General features: G+C 44.9%; 1 protein-coding gene across 3 annotated transcripts in view; it reads left to right on the top strand.

Annotated features, from left to right (window-relative positions):
• The first annotated feature begins 9525 nt into the window (after nucleotides 1-9525).
• Nucleotides 9526-23917, top strand: part of PRDX4 (peroxiredoxin 4) — a 24116-nt gene continuing 9724 nt past the window's right edge. For 2 of the 3 annotated variants that reach the window (XM_073667510.1, XM_073667512.1), the window contains exons 1-4: nucleotides 9527-9822; nucleotides 15283-15400; nucleotides 20761-20877; nucleotides 22526-22648. In XM_073667510.1, the coding sequence (XP_073523611.1) occupies nucleotides 9609-9822; nucleotides 15283-15400; nucleotides 20761-20877; nucleotides 22526-22648 (572 nt within the window). In that variant the 5' untranslated portion in view covers nucleotides 9527-9608. Of the gene's footprint in view, nucleotides 9823-15282; nucleotides 15401-20760; nucleotides 20878-22525; nucleotides 22649-23917 lie in introns of all 3 variants that reach the window. The other variant, XM_073667509.1, reaches the window with a different exon arrangement.

Here is a 23917-nt window from a genome sequence, read left to right as displayed (position 1 = left end):
TGCTCGCGGTGGTAAAAACAGAATTTTTTTTTAAAAAAAAAAAACCCACTATACTCACCTGTCCGGCGCCCCCCGGTGTCCTCCTGGTCCCCGGCGATATTCTACTCCCGGGGGCTGGCGGTACACTGCGGGGAGCTCGCTCGCTCCCAGCAGTGTACTGCGCTGCCGGGACCTGCGGTCACGTGAGCGATGAGCTGATCGCTCACGTGACCTCACCGTGGGAACATTCTGAAGAATGTTCCCATGGTGGTGAGCTCACCGGGGCTGACCAGCTGATCTTAAGCTGATGAACCCCAGTGACCTCACTCCTGCAGGAGCATGTACTAGTCTGAGGGATTTTGAAAATGAATGCCTGGGGTGTTGCAATTGTGGCACCCCAGGGGTCTGGTTTCCACAGTAATAGCAGTATTACGTCTGTGAGCAGGTGGGAGGTCTCCTGGTCAGGAATCCTAAGCATGCCACACCTCCTGCCCAGTCCTGGGAGGGGAAGAACTTCCCCTATATAAACTGGGGCTGAGGTGGGGTTAGAAAAGAACACAGACAGAGACAGAGACACAGTCTGGTCTGGTGTGGAGTAGTTGCAGGGAAAGTGACAACAAGAGCTCTGTAGGAGCAGGAGTGAGTGCCAGAGGCTGGAAGCTAGATAGCTCGCCTTGGCTGAAGAGATCTCACCGGACACGGAGTCCGAGGCTGTGGGGACTGTTCCATACCCAGCAGCAGAAACCGACCGGCAGGGGATTTCAGGTCCTCTGGCCAAGAAACCCGAAGGCACGGTCACACGCAAGGGACCAGCACCGCCGTCGTGGAGCGGAGGCTACCAGAAGGCCCCGAGTCACCGGCCATACGGGTGAGCACCACACGGTACACTCAGGGACGTGGGCTACTTTTACCCGCTTCTAGCAAGGTAGCCAAGAAGAGTACAGTTAGTTGGGGAGGCCTACAACTCCGCCTGGCCAGGGGAGATCCTGTCTGCTCACGGACTGACCAGGCCCCGATCGCTAGCCAGTACTCCCGGGAGGGTCTACCTTTGCCACCAGTAAAGACCCTGAACTATACCGCACCGTCTCTGAGTGGTTCCTGGTGCCTGCGTGCAAATCCGCTATCCCCATCATCCACGTCTGCTGCCCTGAGGCCATACCCCTCCCGTTGGGGGTTATACTACCCACGCTGCACAACTGTACCACCGGCCTCAGCGGTCTGCCCTGCAGCGGCGGTTTCATAACCGCATTCAACGGGTGGCGTAGTCGAACACTAAAACATCATATACTAATTCCGCCACTTAGTTTGACACCCTGGGCACGGACCGGGTCACCGCCACGAGGACTACTACCCCCAACAGATCCGGCTCCGGGTATTCCCCAAACATGGCCCAGGGGGCGCGTCACAATCACTCTGTAAAACTTTGGATTGTGGATTGAGTCTATATAGCCACCCATTGAGGGGCTTATAAGGAATATCATTCAAGACATCATTTGAACCTCAGATGGACTAGAGATAAGATAAGTCTATTTCTAATTTTTTTGACTTCTCTGACCAGTATATATCTTCATCCGTGTTAGTGGGTTATTTTATATCTAAGTAGATTTTGTTTACTCCCCATTGACGTGATTATTATTATTCTGTAGTATGTCAACTCTGATATGACTGGTTTTCATGACTGGTCTTTATATTGATATATTTATATATTCATTCATGTGTGTGTTTGGTTAGGGATACTTAGGGAAAGGCGAGGGACAGCCTCCGAGGAGCGGGGACACCAATCTGAACCCTAGGGTGAAAACACTCCGCTGTTAGGTAGGGATAGCTTCTTTATCAGGCGCTATCTAGGGTAAGCTTGACTGTTTCATTCAATATCATTCTGTCCCTCCCCTACTTGGTATCTCTATCGATATGTGTAGTTTTGGTCTCACTTGTACTATAGAGTACACTTTTAAATGATAATTATTAAAAGTTAACTTTTATTGGGTATTTTTTTGTGCTTATGGTTTTTGGTGATATATATATATATACCCTCTTTCTGCCAAATTTAATTTGGTATCATTCATTCAGGTTTGTTTCAAAGTATAATGGCTGGATTTTTGTCCGGGCCTTTAAATACTAATAGATGGCTGGATGAGGCTAAGGAAGTTTTTTCAGTGACTGAGTGTGGAGTTAATATTTGTACAGAGCCCAGTATCAAGAATGTTTTTTCGGACTTACTAGAAGTCTATAAAGAGAACATTAAGTCGTGGAGGGAGGTCCAGTCGTTAGATAACTATATAAAACATGGGATAGTACCACGTGGCTTAAGGATTAATTTATTACCAGCACCTAGGAGTAGGTCAACTTCACTCCTTTTGAAGTGGGAGAAAGAATCCATAGCCTCATCTTTGAGGTTTATGCAGATTCTATTAGAGAAAGAAAAAGATACTTTTGAGAAATCTGCAGTCACTCTAAAAGAACAGATAGATAGGGCTCTAAATTTTAAGTCTGCATCGGATTTTTCCACAAGAGAAGAAGCACTGAGGGTGTCGGTAGAGAAATATCAACTTTTTTTGAAAGATAGAAAACACAAACGGTTCACCAGGGACCTTACTGATTTTAGGGAAAAACGAGCATATCCTGCCTTAAATAATAAATCTGGTAGAACGACGGTTATTTCTTCCTCTGATTTGGAATCTTCTGATACTGAGCGTACTCCGAAAGAAACATCCAGATTATCTGGTAGATCTAGGGGACAGGGAAGGAGAGGCTTCAATAGAAGATGGCAAAGCAGAGGTTATGTAAATCAGGGGCCATCCTTCTCCTCATCTCCCTCTACGGGATTATCTTCTGTTTCAACTCCCTCTTTTTTAGAGAACAGGGAAGCACGCTACCATTTGCGAGAAAGAATGGTGAATCACAATCGCTAGGTAAAAAGAAAATATCGAACGGTTCTCATACTGACAGTGATAGAAGCGTAATAAATCTGTCCTCACATGCTCTTACAGGGATTGAAAGGAGGGTCTTAGGGACAGGTTTGTCCTTTGTACCAACGACTCTTTTTGACCCCTTTCTGTGGGTTAAAGATATCCATCTGTTTTTGAGGAAATTGAGATGGAAGAAATTCTTTGCCCTTAATGATAAAAATAAATGTTTACAATTGGGCATCTCAATGGAGGATCTACAGGATTTCCATCTTTTATGTGAACTTGCAGATGAGGGCACTCCTGAACCGGGGAAGGGTCCTTTTTCGGATTTAAAACCCAAAAGTACCAGAATGCCACCTATAGAAGATATCAGTAGTATAGATATTTTTTCATCATTGGTTATGGAGGAAATTAGGAGAATAAATCTGAACCCTAATCTCACGTTTGATGAACGGAGAGCATTGCAGGACTTGAGTGATGACACCTCCCTTGTCATCAAACCCTCTGACAAGGGGGGGAATATAGTGCTCCTAGACTGTGAACAATATGTTTCGATTTGTATGAATATTCTTTCAGACACGATGACCTATCAGGTATTACAAGGAGATCCTACATCTGTCTATATGAGGACTTTATCTGATATTCTCCAACAAGCCAGACTAAATGGTCTGATTTCACCAAGTGAATTGAACTTTCTTCTCCCAAAGTTTCTGGTAATTGCAACCTTTTATGCCCTCCCTAAGGTTCACAAGGGCTATCCCCCACTGAAAGGGAGACCAATTGTTTCAGGTGTAGATGCATTAAGTCAAAACTCGAGCATTTACCTTGATCAGATGCTTAGACCCATTGTCATAGCTCTCCCGTCCTATTAGAGGGATACAACAGACCTACTAACAAAATTGGATGACATTACAGTTGACCCTGGGACTATTTTGGTCTCCATAGATGTGGAGGCGTTGTATTCCAGTATTCATCACACAGCGGGTTTATTGGCAGTAGAATCCTTCCTAAAAACAAGGGGAAACCATTTGATTCCACACAATGGTTTTATTCTTCAGCTGCTTGACTATGTCCTTACACATAATTTTTTTCTATTTCACGGCAGGTTCTACCACCAGCTCAGGGGCACAGCAATGGGGAGCCCTCGTGCCCCCACTTATGCTAACCTGCTCCTGGGCTGGTGGGAGGACACTATAGTCTTTGGGGACGGGGATGTCGTCGGGGGCCCACATATCCAGTTTTGGGGCTGTTACATCGACGATATCCTCGTCCTCTGGACTGGAGATGAGGTGTCCTTCATGAGGTTTAGACAGCGTCTAAATGACAATGATTTGGGCCTAAAATTTACCTATGAGATACTAGGTAAAAAGATTGCCTTTTTGGATGTCATAATTTCAATTGATGAATCTGGTTCTTTGAGGTCATCTATTTTTAGGAAACCGTAGGCGGCGAATAGCCTATTGAAGTGGGGTAGTTATCATCCTACCCCTTTGAAACAAGGGATCCCTAAAGGTCTTAAGACTAATGAGAAATTGCTCTTCTACTTCTGACTTTTTTCATAAGGCTAGGGACCTGAAGGACCGCTTCTCTGATCGGGACTATCCAACTAAGGTGATTAATAAAGCCTTTAATCATGCACTGCAGCAGGACAGATCCAAATTACTTGTGTCTCACTCCAGACCTGAACAGACTTCTCTGACTAGGCTAATTGGAACATATGATGATCAGCATCCTAGGATCATGACAATTTTGAGAAAATACTGGGGTATCCTGAGGACTGACCCGGATATTTCCAAATGGATTGCTGACTATCCATTTGTTACTTTCAGGAGAGGCAGATCTGTCAAAGATCATTTGGTACATAGTCATTTTGTGCCTCCCAAAAAGGAGGGGACTTGGCTGGACAGAAGGTCTGTTGGCACCTTTAGATGTGGACAGTGCATGTATTGCCGATATGTTTCTATCTCTGATACCTTTGTGAGTTCGGTGACTAGACGCACCTATAGGAATAAACATTTTGCTAATTGCAAAACGGTGGGTGTTGTGTACATGTGTACGTGCACCTGTCCCAAAGATTATGTGGGTAAGACCAGAAGGCAGTTTAAGGTGCATATCGGTGAACATCTAGGAGATATCCGAAATAAAAGAGATACACCCCTAGCGAAACATGTCAATGTGCACCATGGAGGAGATCTAAATTCCATCACGTTCCGTTCTATTGAGGTGGTCAGTCCCTCAGTGCAACAGGGGGACTGGGACAGAAAAATTTTACAGCGGGAGTCCAGATGGATCTTCTGGCTGGAATCTCTGAATCCCGGAGGTATCAATGAACAGTTAAACTTCTCTAGCTTTGTGTAGCCTTTCTGTTGTTCCCATTAGCCTCTATGGACAAAATCGTGATCAGCCCCTTTATGTTGTTTATCTATCTATAGTCCCAGTGTGCGTACTTTATATACTGGTTGACTTGAATGTTTATTTAGTTATTCATCGATATTTGTGTTTAAGTGGATAGTATGCTACTTATTATTATTTTATGGCCTGCACACATACTTGCCTAACTACATTCAGCACTTCTAGTATAATTAATTCATCTCTCAATGTTTTTGAAATGACTGGGTCCGTCCTCTATGGTAGTGCTAACCCCCACTCTATAACTGAGGGCCGCGCAATCCTTTATTTAGAGAGTGAAACGCAGCTTGCGTTCCATTTGGCGCAACCAGGAAATGACGTATGGTATAACAGATTGGGAGGATACTGACTTTGCGTACGCAGTTTACATTCTATCCTCTAGTTAACACTCCGGACTACGCAACCGGAAGTGACGTTTGACGTAGGAACCGGAAATTCAGCAGTACGCGATGGGGATTCTCCCAAACGAAGCTTGCATTTCATAGTCAAGGTAACACTGGGACTGATTACAGGTGAACTTAATCCTATGACACGTGGTACTCTGAAGGGGTGTATAAAGCGATTATGCCTACCATTTAACACATGGTTGGACTCCGGTATACAAGGAGCTATTATGCGTGCACCTATTATGGCTTATCTCCTCTAACACTTTCTGTCCCCTGATGAGCCCCACATTGAGGAGGGTGTGAAACGCGTTGGGACAAACGGGACTAACTTTATGGGACGATTCCTAGTGCTGATTACTTTGTACCAGTCTGAGGGACTTTGAAAATGGATGCCTGGGGTGTCATAATCACTCTGTGAAACTCTGGACTGTGGATTGATTCCATACAGCTACCCATTGAGGGGCTTCTAAGGAATATCACTCAAGACATCATTCAAACCTCAGATGGACTAGAGATAAGATAAGTCTCTTTATTTTTTGACCAGTATATATTTGGGACTAACTTTTAGGGACGATTTCTAGTGCTTATGACTTTATACTAGTCTGAGGGATTTTGAAAATAGATGCCTGGGGTGTTGCAATCACTCTGTAAAACTTTGGATTGTGGATTGAGTCTATATAGCCACCCATTGAGGGGCTTATAAGGAATATCACTCAAGACATCATTTGAAACTCAGATGGACTAGAGATAAGATAAGTCTATTTCTAATTTTTTGACTTCTCTGACCAGTATATATCTTCATCCGTGTTAGTGGGTTATTTTATATCTAAGTATATTTTGTTTATTTCCCATTGACGTGATTATTATTATTCTGCAGTATGTCAACTCTGATATGACTGTTTTTCATGACTGGTCTTTTTTATTGATATATTTATATATTCATTCATGTGTGTGTTTGGTTAGGGATACTTAGGGAAAGGCGAGGGACAGCCTCCGAGGAGCGGGGACACCAATCTGAACCCTAGGGTGAAAACACTCCGCTGTCAGGTAGGGATAGCTTCTTTATCAGGCGCTGTGGACTGATATTAATAGCCAGGGAACATTTTTGGCTAATGGCCCTTTCCCCGGCTACTAATATCAGCCCCCAGCAGTCAACTTTCCCTCTGCTGGTTATAAACATGATGTGGGAGCCCACACCATTTTTTTTTTAAATTTTAGGTTCTGTGCCCACGATCTGGATGCTTTGTACGCATATTTTTTGCTGCGTTCAAAACGTTGCATTCTATTGAACGCAGGTAAATCCACATGTGTTCACTGAACCATGCAGATTTACTGCATTCAGTACATTCTAGTGGTCAAATTTATGTTGCGGAGACAAGCGACTCCGCAAGAGAATTTGACATGCTGCGGTCCTGAAAGACGCGCCGCATGTCAGTATCCATGGGTGATCTGCAGCCTCTGATGCACGCATAGTGGACATGGGATTTCTAGAGATCCCATCCACGATGCTGTACCATCTGGACGCTGTGGGTTTGACGCTGTATAAACACGCAGCATCAAACCTGCAGCAGCTCCTGATCGTGGCCACGTACCCAAACTCACCCGCAGCATGTCAATTTCTTTACCGGACATGCTAGTCTCCGCTGCAGATTTTGACTGATTGAAGTGTGGTGGATTTGTGACGCTCGCAGCCCTGCCCTGGGAAGATGGTGGGGGTACTCGGAACTGGGTCAGATGTTTGGGGGATGCAGTCGTGGACCGGACCCGTCCCGTGCCCAGGGCCGTCACATTAAAAATTATGTTAGGGCATTCAGGCTTGAGTGGTTTTAACGACTACGCCACCTGCGGTGTCTGGTGATGAGCTACCAGCGCTGCTAGCAGTCCTCTGAGGCCGGGTGTTGTGGCAGCTTGCGATGGTATAACTCTCCACAGGCGGAGCTGTGCCTCAGGGCAGATGGGACAGGAGGATGAGGAGAGTAGTCCTGGGTCACTCAGGTGTTGTGTGGTGATGTGTGGAAATAAAGAGTCCGGAGGCCATAGGGATAGTCTTCCAGGGTTTTTACTCACAGTTCTTTTTAGACAGCAGCCGCAAGGCTTCTCCCTGCTCCTCACGGACCACTGCGGCCACCAGAGATGAGGGCTCAGCGCACCCAGGTGCTTCAGGTGCCTGGATCAGGACCCTCAGAGTGTTCCTAACAGTTCCCTTTGAACCTCTCCTGTCCGTGTGCGTGTAAAGGCTGGGTCTCCCTCTGGACTATGCACAGATATAGGGTAAGGCGGCAATTCCATTCCGCCCGTCACCCGATGGGATCCACTGTAGCCTACCTGGCTTCTCTGACAGAGACGTGAAGTGGCAAAGTCATAAGTCGGGGGCCGGTACCCCTCTTGCAGCAGGAGTCCCTCTGGCTGGGCCAGTATAGCGAGGACAGGTGGCGTATACCGCTCCGTCTGCATCCTCCTGGGATCCTTTTGCTATGTGGGATCTGTCACTATAGCTCCCGACCTTCTTAAGCAAGGGAACTTGACCGGGATAGAGACACTGTTAACTCATACCCGCTCCTCGTGTCAAGGTCAGAGCACGAGGACCGTGCATCTTCAGCACACTGCAGGCTCCTACACAAGGCCACTGTCAGCTGCAAAGACCACAATCAAAGAACCTTGTGCTTAAGATGGCTGGCTATTATATATGAAACTATGTGTGCAAACTAAAACTGTGTTCTACCCTTCACCCACTATATGGTTCCCCTAACTTTTGGTTCCCATCACTTGTGATCCTGCTGAGGCAGCACTATGGTGCATACTTGCCTCCCATAGGTCAGGAGTGTGTAGTGTTGAATGTAGATTCAGGGTCCTGACCAGTGCACCTTCCTTACCTGGGTGAGGAGACACTACACCTGCTGACAGGCTGCAGTATCCCCCCTTGTGGCGACCGAACCCTCAGGGGCACCACAGATTCACATGTACCGACAACAAAAGTGCGGGACTAGAACACCGCGTTTTGGACGCAGCAAAAATACGCTGCGTCCAAAGCACTGCTGAGTGCTGATCGGGTGGACATAGTGGCCAACAAAACAGCTGTGTGCTGTTAATAATGGCCATGGACCATGTTTGCATAGGCACCTTCCTAGGCTAAAATTGCAGTTCACAGCAGCCACATAGAGTACATGAATGGAAATGCTAATGAGGATTGAGTGAATGGGATTAGCTGACACCTAGCTCTTTTATTTGGTGATGACAAGGTGTCAATCAGACCCTTTCAACACCAAACCTAAATAAAGTAAGAGTTAAAAAACACACAGACACAGAGCAAATACTTTATTTGAAATACAACAGACACATTCTTAAATTATTTAAATTAACCAATATACTCACCCAGTTTTTATGGTAATCCAAGGGTTTAAGCAATGTCCCACCAAATAACTTTATTTGGCTCCAAAAAGCATGCATTCATGAACAAAACTGCATCAAAAAACACGTCAAAAACATGGCAAAACAGCTCGGTTTTTCTGCAGTGTTTTTCGTGCCAAGGAGATGCAGAAACGCTTAGGAAATTTCGGCTTCAAATCCTGAACCTGCGCACATAGCCTAAAGCCTGTCATGTAATCCAGAACGCCTAAGCGGCTACTGAAAAAGGGAGGCTGGGCAGCAGGTGAGGTCAACATGGCTACTGACAGAAATGCTGGTCCAATTTTATGTGAAATACAGTTTTTTTTACACAGGACAGACAGACTGACAGGAAGAATTGTGTCTTTCCCTATAAGAAGACAATGAGCCTAGAGAAGGGAATGAATGAAATGTAACCCAGGAGTCGGTGGGTGAGGGGTTAACCCTGGTCCCGCCCCTCGTCGTATATGGCCTCTCGGTCCCGCCTCCTGTGCACGGTCACATCCAGGCAGTACGTGTCCTTCCACAGCCGCAGCACAGGATGGAGGCCGCTTGGTCCAGGCCCGCACTGTTCCTGCTTCTCTGCCTTGCTCTCGCTAGCACTTATGTCACAGCAGAAGACAAGGAGCCGGCGCGGCCGGGCAAGGCTGCTCAAGACGGAGAGTGCCACTTCTATGCCGGCGGGCAGGTGTACCCCGGGGAGGCCACCCGTGTGCCGGTGTCCGACCACTCCCTGCATCTGAGCAAAGCTAAAAGTGGGTTCCCAGAGCTGAGAAGCTGCAGCCTGTACGGCCCCCTAGCCCGGCCGCCTGCACGGCTCTGCTGTGCGCTGTGTGTATTGTCCCGTGTGCGCTGTGCGGCTCCTATTGGTGCAGATACACACGGTCACGTTCATCTCTGGCCTCCTGCATGGCTCTGCTGTGCGCTGTCTGTATTGTCCCGTGTGCACTGTGCGGCTCCTATTGGTGCAGATACACACGGTCACGTTCATCTCTGGCCTCCTGCATGGCTCTGCTGTGCGCTGTGTGTATTGTCCCGTGTGCACTGTGCGGCTCCTATTGGTGCAGATACACACGGTCACGTTCATCACCGGCCGCCTGCGCTCAGTGCGGACGTGACTGCTCCCAGCCGCATGTGTGCGATCAGCAGTGTGAATAGTGACTTATTGCCGCTCTCTTCTGTACGCTTCTCTAGTGTTAGATCTATGAATGGGTTTCCGTTCTGTTCTGCAGCTTAGTGCTCACTACGTGGCCCGGCTTGTGGCGTCCTGCGATCTTACCCTAGTGGAGGGAATCTGTCATTTATCCTGTGCTGCCGCCAGATCCGTTTCTGGTCCGTTTCTCCTCTGGGGTTTATTCCCTGCGCTCATGATCATCTGCAGAAATCTGCTGTGCACATAAGATCCCAGACTGCTGGTGATGGCAGATTACTAGTATATACCATAATAATCACTTATATTTGGTGACGGTGACCTCTGGGGGACACGGGGCTGTTACTGTTGCAATGTGGCTTCTTTCTAGTGAATGGGCCGGCAGCAGTTTCTGAGCAGTGACCTTGGGCACAACACAGGTGTAACTAACTAGCCATCATAGACTTTGTGTCCGTCCAGGTGTGAGAACGGTCTAAGCACTAATGTGATATGTTGCTATTACCCGTTGGCACTAAAACTAGACTGTCTAATGCTCAGGTGGCGCCAGGATGTCCCTGAAGCCATAACGGACGAGCCTATATTCGGTCTGTTTACGCCACATACAGCACCCAGATCCATTAGCGCTAGTGCACAAGGGTAATATTCCAGATGGGCCAGTGGTCTGTATGGGGGAAAAAAAATCTTGAATGTTCTGTAATGGTCCATTATACGTACCATAATAATGCATTCAATGAATGACAGCTCCAGCACCTGTCCATAAATGCAGCCAATCACATCAGTCTTTCAATACTGCAGTGTGAACACAGACTATCCTGTGTTTTAGCTGTTCTTGATAGGTGACGGACACCTTATACTTGCCTCATACACATGCGTTTATAAAACTTAAAGGGGTTGTCCACTACTAGGACAACCCCTTGTTGATCGACTTGTTTGGCCCTGATTGGGGGGGAGCTTATACTCTCCTCCCGTGCCAGCGCCGGTTCAGCGGTGTCGGCGCTTGGAGTCCCAGAGCGCTCATGCGGTTATGACACGTGATCCCGGGGCCCAGTCAGCGCTGGCGTCACTGTCTCTATTTCGGGCAATTCGAAAAACGAAGAGGAAGTCCGAGCTGCAGCTGATCTCACTTCCTTTTCATGTTCAATTTGACTGGATGCGGGGACAGTGATGCCAGCGCTGATTGGGCGCCAGGCTCGCATAAAAACCACACAGGAGCCCGGGGAGAGCGAGTGCCGACACCGCAGGAACAGCGCCAGCACAAGAGATGAGTATAGGCGTTATTTTATCGGGGCCAAGCGTGGGATATGAGAAGAGGTTGTCCCAAGTAGTGAACAACTTCTTTATGCAATCTGGCTCCACAGGTGTGTGCGTTTCTTGATCAGTATTTTGGACCTGTGCTACCTCTCTCTATTATTGGGACTCATCTCTAAGTGTATATACTTTTTTTTTTTGCATTTTCCAATAGCCCCTCCTCTGAATGTATGGATACAAAAGGCTCCCAAAAGATTGTTACCCAGCTCCTTATATCATTTTCGTCACTATTTGGGTCTAACATTGCAGAAACAGAAAGCCAAGACAAAAATTAGAGCAAATGTGTGTACAAGTGAACGTCTTTTCTAAAAGCACACTAAATATAGCCCAGTCATCAAATCTGAATGACTTTCATGCTGTTGCAATATATAGTGAAGTCAATGGTAAATCTGCAGGTTAATCTTGCCATTTTTGCAGTGTAAATTATGCTAATCCGCTGCTAGATCAGAAGTGGAAATATTCTGCAGTTTGGGCTCGACTCAATTCTCCCTTATTCAGGCAAGCTCATTTTGTTTTTTTCGGTAAAGGTAGGACACTTTGTAAAAGGTACAGTCCGTCTATTGGGATCCTCAGCAATGTTAACCATGACTGTTCACAATGGGTTCTTAATGCGTTTTCACTGGAGAGCCTCTATCGCCTATACACAGGATTTATCAACCTGCTGCTGAGTGGCTGCACAAATTGGGGAGATTTTATCCCCGACAGCGACCCATTCTCCCCCTTTACAAAATGGTGCAGTGATCCATCATGCCCATTACCGATCCATTGTAATTTGGGTAAAGTTCCCCGATCCCCATTGAGCAACAAGTTATCGCTTGTTTTTGTTAGGCGCTTACTTGATTTCATCGGGCAACACCTCTGAGTACTTATCGCCGCTTTTAGTCAGTATAACAGTGGCAGCCCCAGATTGAGTGAGATTAGGGACATTTGAGCAGTTTTGTTACCAGATTCAGATAAATCGCCCAAGTCCTGACTTTATAGTAAAAATCGGGCCCAAACTTCGGTGTTGTGAAATCTTGGTGTGCAGACCGGGATTCCACAACCCTTTGCGGCTGCTCTCGCAGTGATGGTGAGGTCTTGCTTTTTCCGCTAACCCAATGCTGCTGTGTACTTTAAGCTACTACCAAATGGTAACCACTGTAATGATGTTACTGTCTGGTAATGGCTTATTATAGTATGCGGCAGTGCTGGCTTATCGTAAAGCGCCAAATCTCACACTTTCCATCACTGCGAGAGCGGCCGCAGAAGTCTGTAAGATCCCGCTCTGCATGCATCTTACAACCTGGAAGTTCAGGGCTGACATTGCTGGAAAGTTGGGGAGCAGTAGACTCTAGTGTTGAGCGAGCAGTAAAATGCTTGGGTGCTCGAAGCTCGGGCCGAGCTCACCGTGATACTCAGGTGCTCGACCCGAGCAACGAGCCCAATGTTAGTCTATGGTAGACCCGAGCATTTTTGCAGCGGCACCCCCGGCAGTCTGTAGAAAGCCTAAAAAGTGCCCAGACAGTGCTCAAATGACATGGGGACAGCATGGGGATCGCCCCAGGAAGCATTTCTGACCCCCAGGTCACTGCTGTCAACAACGTGGTCAGAGGTATTAAGCCACTTTTACGGGCTCACAATAAAACGTTCAAAAACGAAACTGAAACTGCTTTCCTGTGAAATATGTTAAGGAACTTCCTTTCCGGGGTAAAGACTTGTGTATAAAGTAAAATAAATAACCAAAAACAAAAATACTCCTCCACACCTTGGGCTATGTTCACAAGTAGCATTTTTTATGCGTTTTTGCACTTTTGTATTGCTTTCAACCGTGACAAATGCATTCACCGGGAAATGTCATTTTAACATTTTACAACCTTATCTGGCCATGTGCTGTGTGACACATGCATACAGTGCTGAAAAGACATGGGAACAGCATGGGGAAGACCCCTGGAAGCATCTCTGACACCCAGGGCACTGCCTAAGAGTGTGCCCATCAGAAGTGATCCTTACCGCATCAGAAGATGCAGACTTGCAACTATCCCCGTGCAAGTCCTTGTCTATCTGGGATGGATATTAGTCCTGCGAAGGACTGTTTGTTTGATTTGGCAGGCTTTAGAGACCCTACACTAACTATTTCGCACTATATATCTCTCCCTAGCTCAGCAGCACTCTCTACACTGTCTGATCCGGAGCGACTGTGTCCAAGATGGCGGCGCCCGGTTTTAAATACTCGAGGTGACGCTGTGCGGCCAGCCAATCACTGTAATGCCCACAACCAACATGGCCTTGGCATTACAGTGACTGGCTGGCAATCCCTGCATGTTCATTGGCTTTGTAAAGAGCGCCAAACGTGCAGGGCGGAGACCCGAGCTCCCGCCTGAGTAACCCGAAAATGCTCGGTGCTCGCCGAACATCCCGAGTAGTGAGATGCTCGGGCGAGTACTTAGCAGTGTCGAGCATGCTCTCTCAACACTAGTAGACACTTCTAAGCAGCTTTGTTACTAGATTATATACAGAGAAATCTCCATTCTGGGACTGCCCACTGTTTTATTTGAAGCAGAACCAGAATAGAAAGATACTTTTTTTTATTTTTTTTTTAAAGCGTTGTTCCCGGCTTTAATATTTATGGCCTAATCTTAGGATAGGTCATCAATATCAGGTTGGTTTGAGGTGTGACCCCTAATACCCCTGACAATCAACTGTTCACTTCTGGTTGCCGCCTGGACCAAGAACAGTTGAGGAGCGGAACTACACAGAACTGTCAAATGTATAGTTGGCTGGGTACTACACATCTGCTTCCATTGGGCATTGAGAACAGCTGATTGGCAGGGGTTGTTACTCCCCATTCCCCAACTGATCTGATACTTCTGATCTATCCTAAGGACTGGCTGCCAATCTAAAGTCCAGTACAACCCCTCTAAGACCACTTTATCCCTGTCCAGTACAACCCCTTCAAGGCCACTTTGTAGAATGGTAATAGCCTTTCATTTTTTTTTTTATAAGTTTCTAACTGCCAAGGGAGTCAGATTAAATTGTGTGTTTTTTCATTTTACTGTGTAAGGTTTATTACTATCTGATGTACATAAGGCCTCTTTATAAACACTGATGCAAAATACCAGTGTGAAAGTCAAAATCAGGAGTGGGTCCAAAACACGGAAGAGGCACAAGTCTTCATTATGGCTTGGTTTCTTTCATGGTGTTTTCTTAGCCATCACACTTGCAAATTTTGCATCATTGCTTTATATCTAAGATTTTCCCATTGCAGCCAGTCTGGATTGTTTACCTGTGCCGGGATGAATCCAAATTGTCTGTCTAGTTGCGGATTTAGAACTTTTCTTAAAGTAAAGTGTACCATAGGGCCTCAATGTCACGCTGATAAAAATTGCACGAATGTCTCGGCATAATGTATTTTTTTTTCTGTGTTTTGAAAAAGGTCTCAATGGCTCTTCTCCTTGGAGCGTTATGTGGAAATGGCTGGCTGACAGTAGTTGATGGGGCTACATCTGAATTGTGGCTGCTTGAGAATAATTGCCCGTCTTGTGGTGTGGAGGTAGCAGCTGTGTGTTGGCTGTATTCACAGCTTCCATTGCTTGAGGAATAGCTCCATCATTCTGCTGCTCAGAGATCAGCCTAAGCAAGCATTAGCGAAGCGATTGTAAGCCCTCTAGATTTACATGATCTACTGAACCAGTCTTCTGGTTAATGTTAAGACTTCTAGAACGATCTTAAATGCAAAGATTTTTCTGTAACATTTTATTTATATGTATTTTATTTCTAGTTTCCAAGCCGGCTCCATACTGGGAGGGGACTGCAGTCATAAATGGAGAATTCAAAGAGCTAAAACTTACAGATTACAAGGGGAAATACTTGGTTTTCTTCTTCTATCCTCTTGATTTGTGAGTATCTTGTTTTGTTGTATATGGATCTGCACTAAAAGGGGGTCCTCCAGGGATAGGAAAAACAAATGAAATTTCATTAGAAATGCATTCCTAAATACCCTTTAATTGGCAAATGACATTTGTTTTGTCTAGGATGGTAATCACCACAGAACACTAAATTGGCCGCTGTCTTGTTACACTGACAGAAACCTGTCTCCGGGCTCGTTCACACTGCCACATAGGTTTCATCGGATAGCGCTCGCTCCAATGTTATACTATGGAGCAGGGCCGACTAGCGCATGTTTGTGTTTTTTTTTTTTTTTTTTTTAAAGCCGAGTTGGCCTGAGAAAATTGCTGCATGTATTGGACAGCGCGCACCTATGGAAGTCTGTGGGTGCGTATATAACATCAGACTGCACTCTGATGTCTTTCAAGTGCAGTTCGATCTATGCCAACTCGCAGAATGGAGAAATTAAGTTCTGTCTTCTCCACGCCTTTGATCCGACTCTCTTGTGCTAGAGAATCGGATCACATTTTAATGACACTCGGCTCACGCTTGCAGCAGAGTTTGAGCCGAGGGTCGTTTGCATATAACATCCGACTCTCTCGCATGAGAATAATCTGATGCTACTTGCCAGTGTGAGCGAGCCCTTAAAATATTAGTAGGACTGGTTCCTATGCGCATGTGCCGTAAAGGACTCCTCTGCGGTGACCTGAAGATGCCTAACCTACCTCCAGGGACAGTAGTCACTCAACATTCGGAAAGACTGAGTGGACAGCAGTGGGAGCAGCCTCGGCACTCCGGGGGTCTCCAGTATGCAATCAGTTATTCACTGGGAGCATAGCTGTGAGCAGAAAGGAGGGAGCACCTGTCCTAATGGTTTTCGTGTATTCAGAGACAAAATAATGTGACATACAGATGTGCAAACAACTATTATAATAAAGGCGAGAAATAAAACTGAAAATAACTAGTGGTTGCAAACTATAGGTGTTCTGTTTCCTTGAGGTTAGGTGAATGCTCACACTTGACTGACACCCCCCACCCCTCTCAGTATGTGAATACCTTTCAATTTTCTAAATCGGGGGTTTCATACTCAGATGGGTAAATGGACGAGTGTAAGGAAAAAAAAAAATTTTTAAGTTGACGGGCCGCTTTTTAGTACAGTTTGTGTTTTTTTTCAATTTTTTTTTTTTTAAATAGCAACTTGGGTCATACATTTCAAGTACTTAAATTCTGTAAGGTCCAGGGTATCTATGTACATTGGCCCTGGGTCTACTGACCTATCGTCAGCAACCTCATGCTGATAATGTGCTGGGGGTGTAGGGGTGGGGGCTGACTATATTCTCTGCACCACCTCATCTGTATAGTCTTTGGCTGTGTCAGAAGGGAATGACTTGGATACTGAAATAAGTCACCCAGGACCCTCACAATAAAGACTATATTACAGATCCTCTTATTCTAACTCATGTAAATAGAAAAATGTGCTAAGTAGTATTAAAAACAAGTCTTAAAATAAGAGAAATGTCTTGGGTTTAAATACTCAGTATGTAATCCACCTCTGGGGAGACCTGAAAGAATCTGAGTGACAGCCACGATGAAAGATGGGACTATGCCTCTGCTACATCGCATCATAATGTACATGAGCACACTGCCATTAACATGACACACATCAACAATTCAATTATTTATTTTTGTGACCTACATGGCCTTTATTTTCTTTATGCCTCTAAAATTGAAAGCACAATGTGCACCTTCAAGACAAATTCTTTGTGCTTCTAAAAAAAAACCCCCCAAAAAAACAGGGATCATTCTTCCATACCTTTATAGATTCATAGAAATATCATTTGTTGTGAATGGGGATAACCTTCCTTAAAACAAACTGGCAATTCCAATAAATCAGGAGTTGGAGCAATAGCCATTGTTTTATAGTTATGTCTTTGACGAGATATAATAAGCTTGTTTCTTACCACGTGTCCACTGATCCGACCTGTCAATCATTTCTTCTGCTCATTGAAAAGTAGATTTTCCTCAAGCCATGACCACTGGAGTAGCTGCTTGTAAAGTACTTGGTCCCAAGCACATGATCCTCTAAGACCGAATTCATAGTAGCTTCAAACGTCTCAATGCAGTTTTAAAACCTTAGATTCATTCTCTGAAAATATTAAGACCTTATTAAAAGTTGTTAGAGGGGTTATCTGGCACCGCTCCCCTCTGCATTGGGTGAGCGTTGCTGATGTCACGATCCCACACGTCAGTCAGAATGTGTGCAAGTGTCCTAGCCAAATGGACAGGGTCTTATCCGTTAAATATTCAGACTTAAAAATGGCAGATTATGCTAACCTGGTACATAGGAATGTGCGTTTTTAGACTGTTGTTCAGCTGCTGCGGATCCACGGGTCGTCAAAGCACTTTCAATGGAAACCAGGAAGGATTTGTGGACTTGTTCGTGCTGCTGATTTATTGAAGACGCCAATTTCAGAAAATCAATAAGAAATGTGGTTTTATTTGACACGTTTTTAAGTATAATACACTTCTTCTTCAGGAAAAAAAAAACATGCAGGAACACATGGTAAACAAGGTCAGCTTTTAAATATATTCATTTCACATAAAAAGCGCCTAAGCAGCAACTTGACGGCACATGACATGTCAAAGTTCACTAAAAAATGTCTGTTGATGAAATTCAACTGACAGGTTAAAAACAACATATTCAACAATAAGAGGATAAAATATACAGGTGCATCTCACTAAATTAGAATATCATCAAAGTTCATTTATTTCAGTTCTTCAATTCAAAAAATGAAACTCATATTATATAGTCATTACAAACAGTGATCTATTTCAAGTGTTTATTTCTGTTAATGTTGATTATGGCTTACAGCCAATGAAAACACAAAAGTAGTCATCTCCGTAAATTAGAATAATTAACAAACACCTGCAAAGGCTTCCTAAGCATTTAAAAAGGTCACTTAGTCTTTCAGTAGGCTCCACAATCATGGGGAAGACTTCTGACTTGACAGATGTCCAGAAGGCAGTCATTGACACACTCTACAAGGTCCCAGAGCTCCAATTTTCATTTGGAAATCAAGGTCCCAGAGTCTGGAGGAAGAGTGGAGAGGCCACAATCCAAGCTGCTTGAGGTCTAGAGTGAAGTTTCCACAATCAGTGATGGTTTGGGGAGCCATGTCATCTGCTGGTGTATGTCCACTGTGTTTTATCAAGACCAAAGTCGGCGCAGCCATCTACCAGGAAATTTTAGAGCACTTCATGCTTCCCTCTGCTGACAAGCTTTATGGAGATGGAAATGTCCTTCTCCAGCAGGACTTGGCCCCTGTCCACACGGCCAAAAGTACCAATACCTGGTTTTAAATACAACAATATCACTGTGCTTGATTGACCAGCAAACTCGCATGACCTTAACCCCATAGAGAATCTATGGGGTATTGTCAAGAGGAAGATGAGACACCAGACCCAACAATGCAGACGAGCTGAAGGCTGCTATTAAAGCAACCTGGGCTTCCATAATACCTCAGCAGTGCCACAGGCTGATCGCCTCCATGCCACATTGCCGCATTGATGCAGGAATTGATGAAAAAGGAGCCCCAACCAAGTATTGAGTGGATTTACTGAGCATACATTTCGGGTTTTAAAAACATTTTTCAAGCTGTTGTTATAAAGTATTCTAATTTACTGAGATAATGACTTTTGTGTTTTCATTGGCTATAAGCCATAATCATCAACAATAACAGAAATAAACACTTGAAATAGATCACTCTGTAATGAGTTTCACTTTTTGTATTGAAGAACTGAAATTAACTTTTTGATATTCTAATTTAGTGAGATGCACCTGTATATAATATAATCTTTCCTGGTTCCCACTTACTTGGACAGTTTGTCTTCACTAAGCGTTCTCGTGCCCTGAGTCTCTACCATACCCAGGCAGCGGCTTATTTTGACGCCCAACAAAAGGATTGGTCCTGGAAACTCAAGACAATCCTTTCTCACCATCTGTTGGGGGAAGAGTCAGTGTGGCCAGCATGAAAGATTTTGGGGAGTCTAAATCCTATGTAATATGATAAAGGAGTTGTTCCTTTTCAGGTAATGATCATCCCCGGCGGCAGTTTGTTAAAAAATAAGGCTGCTTGCCCACTGTTTTTCAAGCGTTTTTGCTGCGGAATTTCCGCAGCGAAAACGCTTGGTAATACGTGCCCCATGGTCCCCAATGATCTGCATGTGCTGTGCACATGCTGCGGAAATTTCCGCTGCGGATTATCATTGCGGAAAAATACGCAGCATGTCAATTAATTTTGCGGACACGCAGCGTAATTGCCGCCATTGACTTGCATTGAAATGCTTAAGGTCAGCACATTTGCACATACGGATATTAAGCGATTCGAAGTGCGGATGGTACCCTGGTTTGGAGAAGAGGAGACTCACCTCTAGACCCAGGTACCATAGAACCTGTTAAAAAATTTTTTTAAATAAAAATTATACTTACCTTCTGATGGCCCCCGGTCTCCTCAGCGATGGTTCCGGTCTGTTGTATGGGTCGCGGTGGTGTGTGGACCTGACATGACGTCATTTAGTCATGTGACAGCTGACGTCGGCGGTCGTGTGACCTGTCACATGACTCAATGATGTCATCGCATGTCTTTTCAAACCACTGCGACCCATACAACAGACTAGACGGAGCGGAGAAAATACCAGGGGCCATCGGAAGGCAAGTATAATCTTATTTTTTAGTTTTTACCATTTTTATTCTTTTTTTTTTTTTTTTTTTTCTTAACTATTACTTGGTCACACTATATAAATCCATGCCGGTTGCAAAAACGCTTAACAAACGCTTCTACCTGGCAGGAAAAACGCATGTAAATTCTGCATGCGTTTTTCCTGCCAGGGAGAAGCGGAAAAATTATGCAGCATTTCTGCATCGTGGGCACATAGCCTGACACCGCAAGCTATACTCAGCTTTCCTGGGTCCACTGACGAGTCTCTACCCCCTACTCCCAGTGTCTGGCATTGGCTGCCGCGCTGATGTTAAGTCAACAGAATGGCAGACAATCTGTTAACTCCGCTGCTCTGAGTAGGGTATGCCAGCTACACCAGAAAAGACTATGAGCTTACTGATTGGCATTGGCTGCAGAGTTCCCATTGGAGCAGTGCCGGAGACTCACTGGTGGGCCTGGAGAAGGTGAGTACAATGCTGTATTTGTTTATAATTTTTAATAATTTTTTTTTTCAATAGATGGTTAGAGCTAATATTAATGTATGTAGTATTATCCGAAACAAAATAAGCATATTTAATTACATTTCTGTCTAAGAATGAGCTATTTAAAACGTTTATCAACATTTAATTCTGTTTTGCTTCCTGTCTTTTTAGCACGTTTGTTTGCCCAACTGAAATTATTGCTTTTGGAGACCGCATAGAAGAATTTAGATCAATTAATACTGAGGTGGTGGCCTGCTCCGTGGACTCCCAATTCACACACTTGGCATGGTTTGTATCACTATGAAATAATTGTATGTTACCAGTGGGAACTACTGTATATACTCGAGTATAAGCTGACTTTTTCAGCACATTTTTTATGCTGAAAAAGTCCCCCCTCGGCTTATACTCGAGTATATACTTCTCGAGGGTATATATAATTCTGGCTGTGGAAGGTCGTGGGGGGTTGCGGCGGAGGAGTGGTGCACAAGCAGTAGCCGGCTGCTGCAGCTACCACGTGTGCCTGCTGTTAAAGAAAATGAATATTCACTCTTCTCCACGCCCATGGGAGTGGAGAGGAGTGAATATTCATTTTCTTTAATGGCGCACACTGTAGCAGCAGTCGCCGGCTTCCTGCTGCAGCTAAGCGATTCTGTGTGCCCGCTATTAGAGAGCATGAATATTCACTCGTCTCCACGTCTATGGGCGTGGAGAAGAGTGAATATTAATTTTCTTTAGTAGCAGGCACACACCATCACTGAGCAGCAGCAGGAGCAGCGGCCGCTGCTGACACTGTGCGCTATTAAAGAAAATGCATATTCTCTCCTCTCCACGCCCATAGTCCCGGCGTGGAGAGGAGTGAATATCCCTCGCAGCTGACCTCCGCGTCTGAGGGCGCATGGTAGTGACGTCATGCGCTGCTCAGATGCTGAGATCAGCTGCTGGCAGAACAGGAGACAGAGCTGGAGCAGAGTGGAGGAATGTTTTATTTTTTTTTCATGTGTGCAGTGATGGGGGCCCATGCTTGCCAAGGTGGGGATGGGGGAGGGGGAGCCCATGCTTGCCAGGGTGGGGATGGGGGAGGGGGGGCCCATGCTTGCCAGGGTGGGGATGGGGGAGGGGGGGGGGGTGGCCATGCTTGCCGGGATGGGGGGGGGATGGGGAAATTTGCCAGTAGCTGCTGCATTTCCCACCCTAGGCTTATACTCGAGTCAATAAGTTTTCCCAGTTTTTTGTGGTATGTAAACTAGAATGCCAGAACCATAAATGGATGATATAGGAAACTACTGTATAGAACACGCAATGCACATGACAGAATGGATTTTTGTTATATGAAAGTTATCTTCTGCAGTTATTCATACTTTTTGACTCAGTAGTTATTGTTGTAAGGTTGGGGGGTGGATCGCTATTAACCTGCAGATACTGTGTTAATCTGCAGGTAAGTTGTGTTTAAAATCATGCCTTGTAGTAAAGCTACAGGGAGAAAATTAACTTGTATCCTCCCTACAGCCACTCTCTTCCAATCATCGGGGTAGTGCAGGGAGCAATTAGTTATTTTCAACATGGTAAAGGTGTCTTTAATCACTCCCTGGCACCTTTTTATAACCAGCTAGGCACACATACACTGTGCATTAGGTTGTCAAAGTTAGGGGTAATAAAGTGAAGAATACAGCTGTTCAGTGTGGTGTTAGCGATGTGTTGTTGCTCCCTGCACTGCCCTGATGACTGACAGTAAGTGAGCAGCTGCAGAGAGGATGGATGTTTTGTTTTCTTCCTGAAGCCGTGTTTCCAGTAAGGCAGGCATCTTAGTAAGGCGATTTACCTTGTTGCCTTTAACTGTTATTTGGAATAAGGCATAAAAATTATTTGTTGAAAAATATTAATAAATACTAAATGGTCATAATTAAAGTTGTAAAGTGTACATTTTTTTTAATCACAGGATTAATACGCCACGGAAGCAAGGTGGGCTTGGGCCAATGAAAATTCCTCTCCTTTCTGATTTGACGCATCAGATTTCAAAAGACTATGGTGTATATCTGGAGGACCAAGGTCATACACTCAGGTTTGTGTGCATCAGTGTTAGGTTCTTCAAAAAGCTTCCTAATGAATTTTCCACTTTAGTGCAGTTTAGCGGAAGGGGTGAGACCACACGGTGCCAGACAAATTTACACCTTAAGGTGGCATAAATTATAAGCGAATCCATGGGCTGGCATAGGTTAAAAAAAAAAATGTTTCTGGTGCAGACTGGTTAACTTTTATAGTGTAGTATTCTGTGGGTCACTGCTGTGGATTTGCACATTTCAGGACATATTTATCAAATAAAATATGCTAGATTTCTAGCACTCATTGCATGTAAGCGTATTAAAATACTTACCGATCAGTTTTTCCTTATTTCCTACGCCTCTTTGGTTCTGTTCTGTTCCATGTGACCTGATAGCATGTAAAGTGATTTGTATGAACCAGAACTCGTTATTTCAGTCTCTGGAGCCTTCTACTGGGTGAAACGTGGACGAGGGACGGCCACAGGGGTACAGCACAAAGATTACATAATATACATATTTGCTAACCAGTTTATAATAATACAAAGGAAAGGATGGTGGGTAAACACTATATAAGTAACAAATACAATGACAGAAGTTCCTGTTAATAACAACGACTAAGGGTATACGCAGGTACACTTAAACAGAATTAACAGTTAAATGCGAGCAAAATACAATGAGATTTAACCCTTTCTATGCATAAATCAATAAAACAGTGTTGTCAGTACTTTGGTGATTGCCTATTCGGAGCAGTTTCAGATGCAAGATGGTACCGGTACGTCCTAAGACTGGAGTAGACGGGTCCTTGCTGGGCTGAGTCCCGAATAATCAGAAACACGGTCTTGAATCTTTTATGGAATGCCGATCTCTCCAGCTCAGGGCCTCCTTAAGTCCTTAGAAATGAGGCCTCACGTGGCCTAGCCCACAATGCTGTGCACTTGGTTGTCCTCACCGAGTCATGTCAAGCCGAACAACGCGTCCGAGTCGCACCGCTATATCCAGACTTTTCCCAAGGATCCACACGTCCGCTTGCCTCACTCCAGCTGCCAAAACACTCATGCTCTCTGGCCTTGTGCCGCTGCCCTCTACTGGCCAGACCATATATTACATCACAAATCAGTAACAATACAGTAAATTGATTAAACCTAACACTGGGTCCCATAGCCTTTCATTGAGAAAACTGTATTGGCCTGGTAAAACTGCAGAGCAGTTTCTTGCCCAGGGACTAGTCTAGTCGGGCGTATAAAGTTGAACACTCATATTTTGCACACATTATATAACTATTTAATAAT

The sequence above is a fragment of the Phyllobates terribilis genome, unplaced genomic scaffold (assembly GCF_046119375.1).
Source record: "Phyllobates terribilis strain yellow unplaced genomic scaffold, ASM4611937v1 Scaffold_2__4_contigs__length_985480577, whole genome shotgun sequence".
Taxonomy (NCBI): Eukaryota; Metazoa; Chordata; class Amphibia; order Anura; family Dendrobatidae; genus Phyllobates; species Phyllobates terribilis.
Note: the sequence above shows the minus strand (reverse complement) of the source record. Positions and strands in the feature narration are given on the sequence as shown.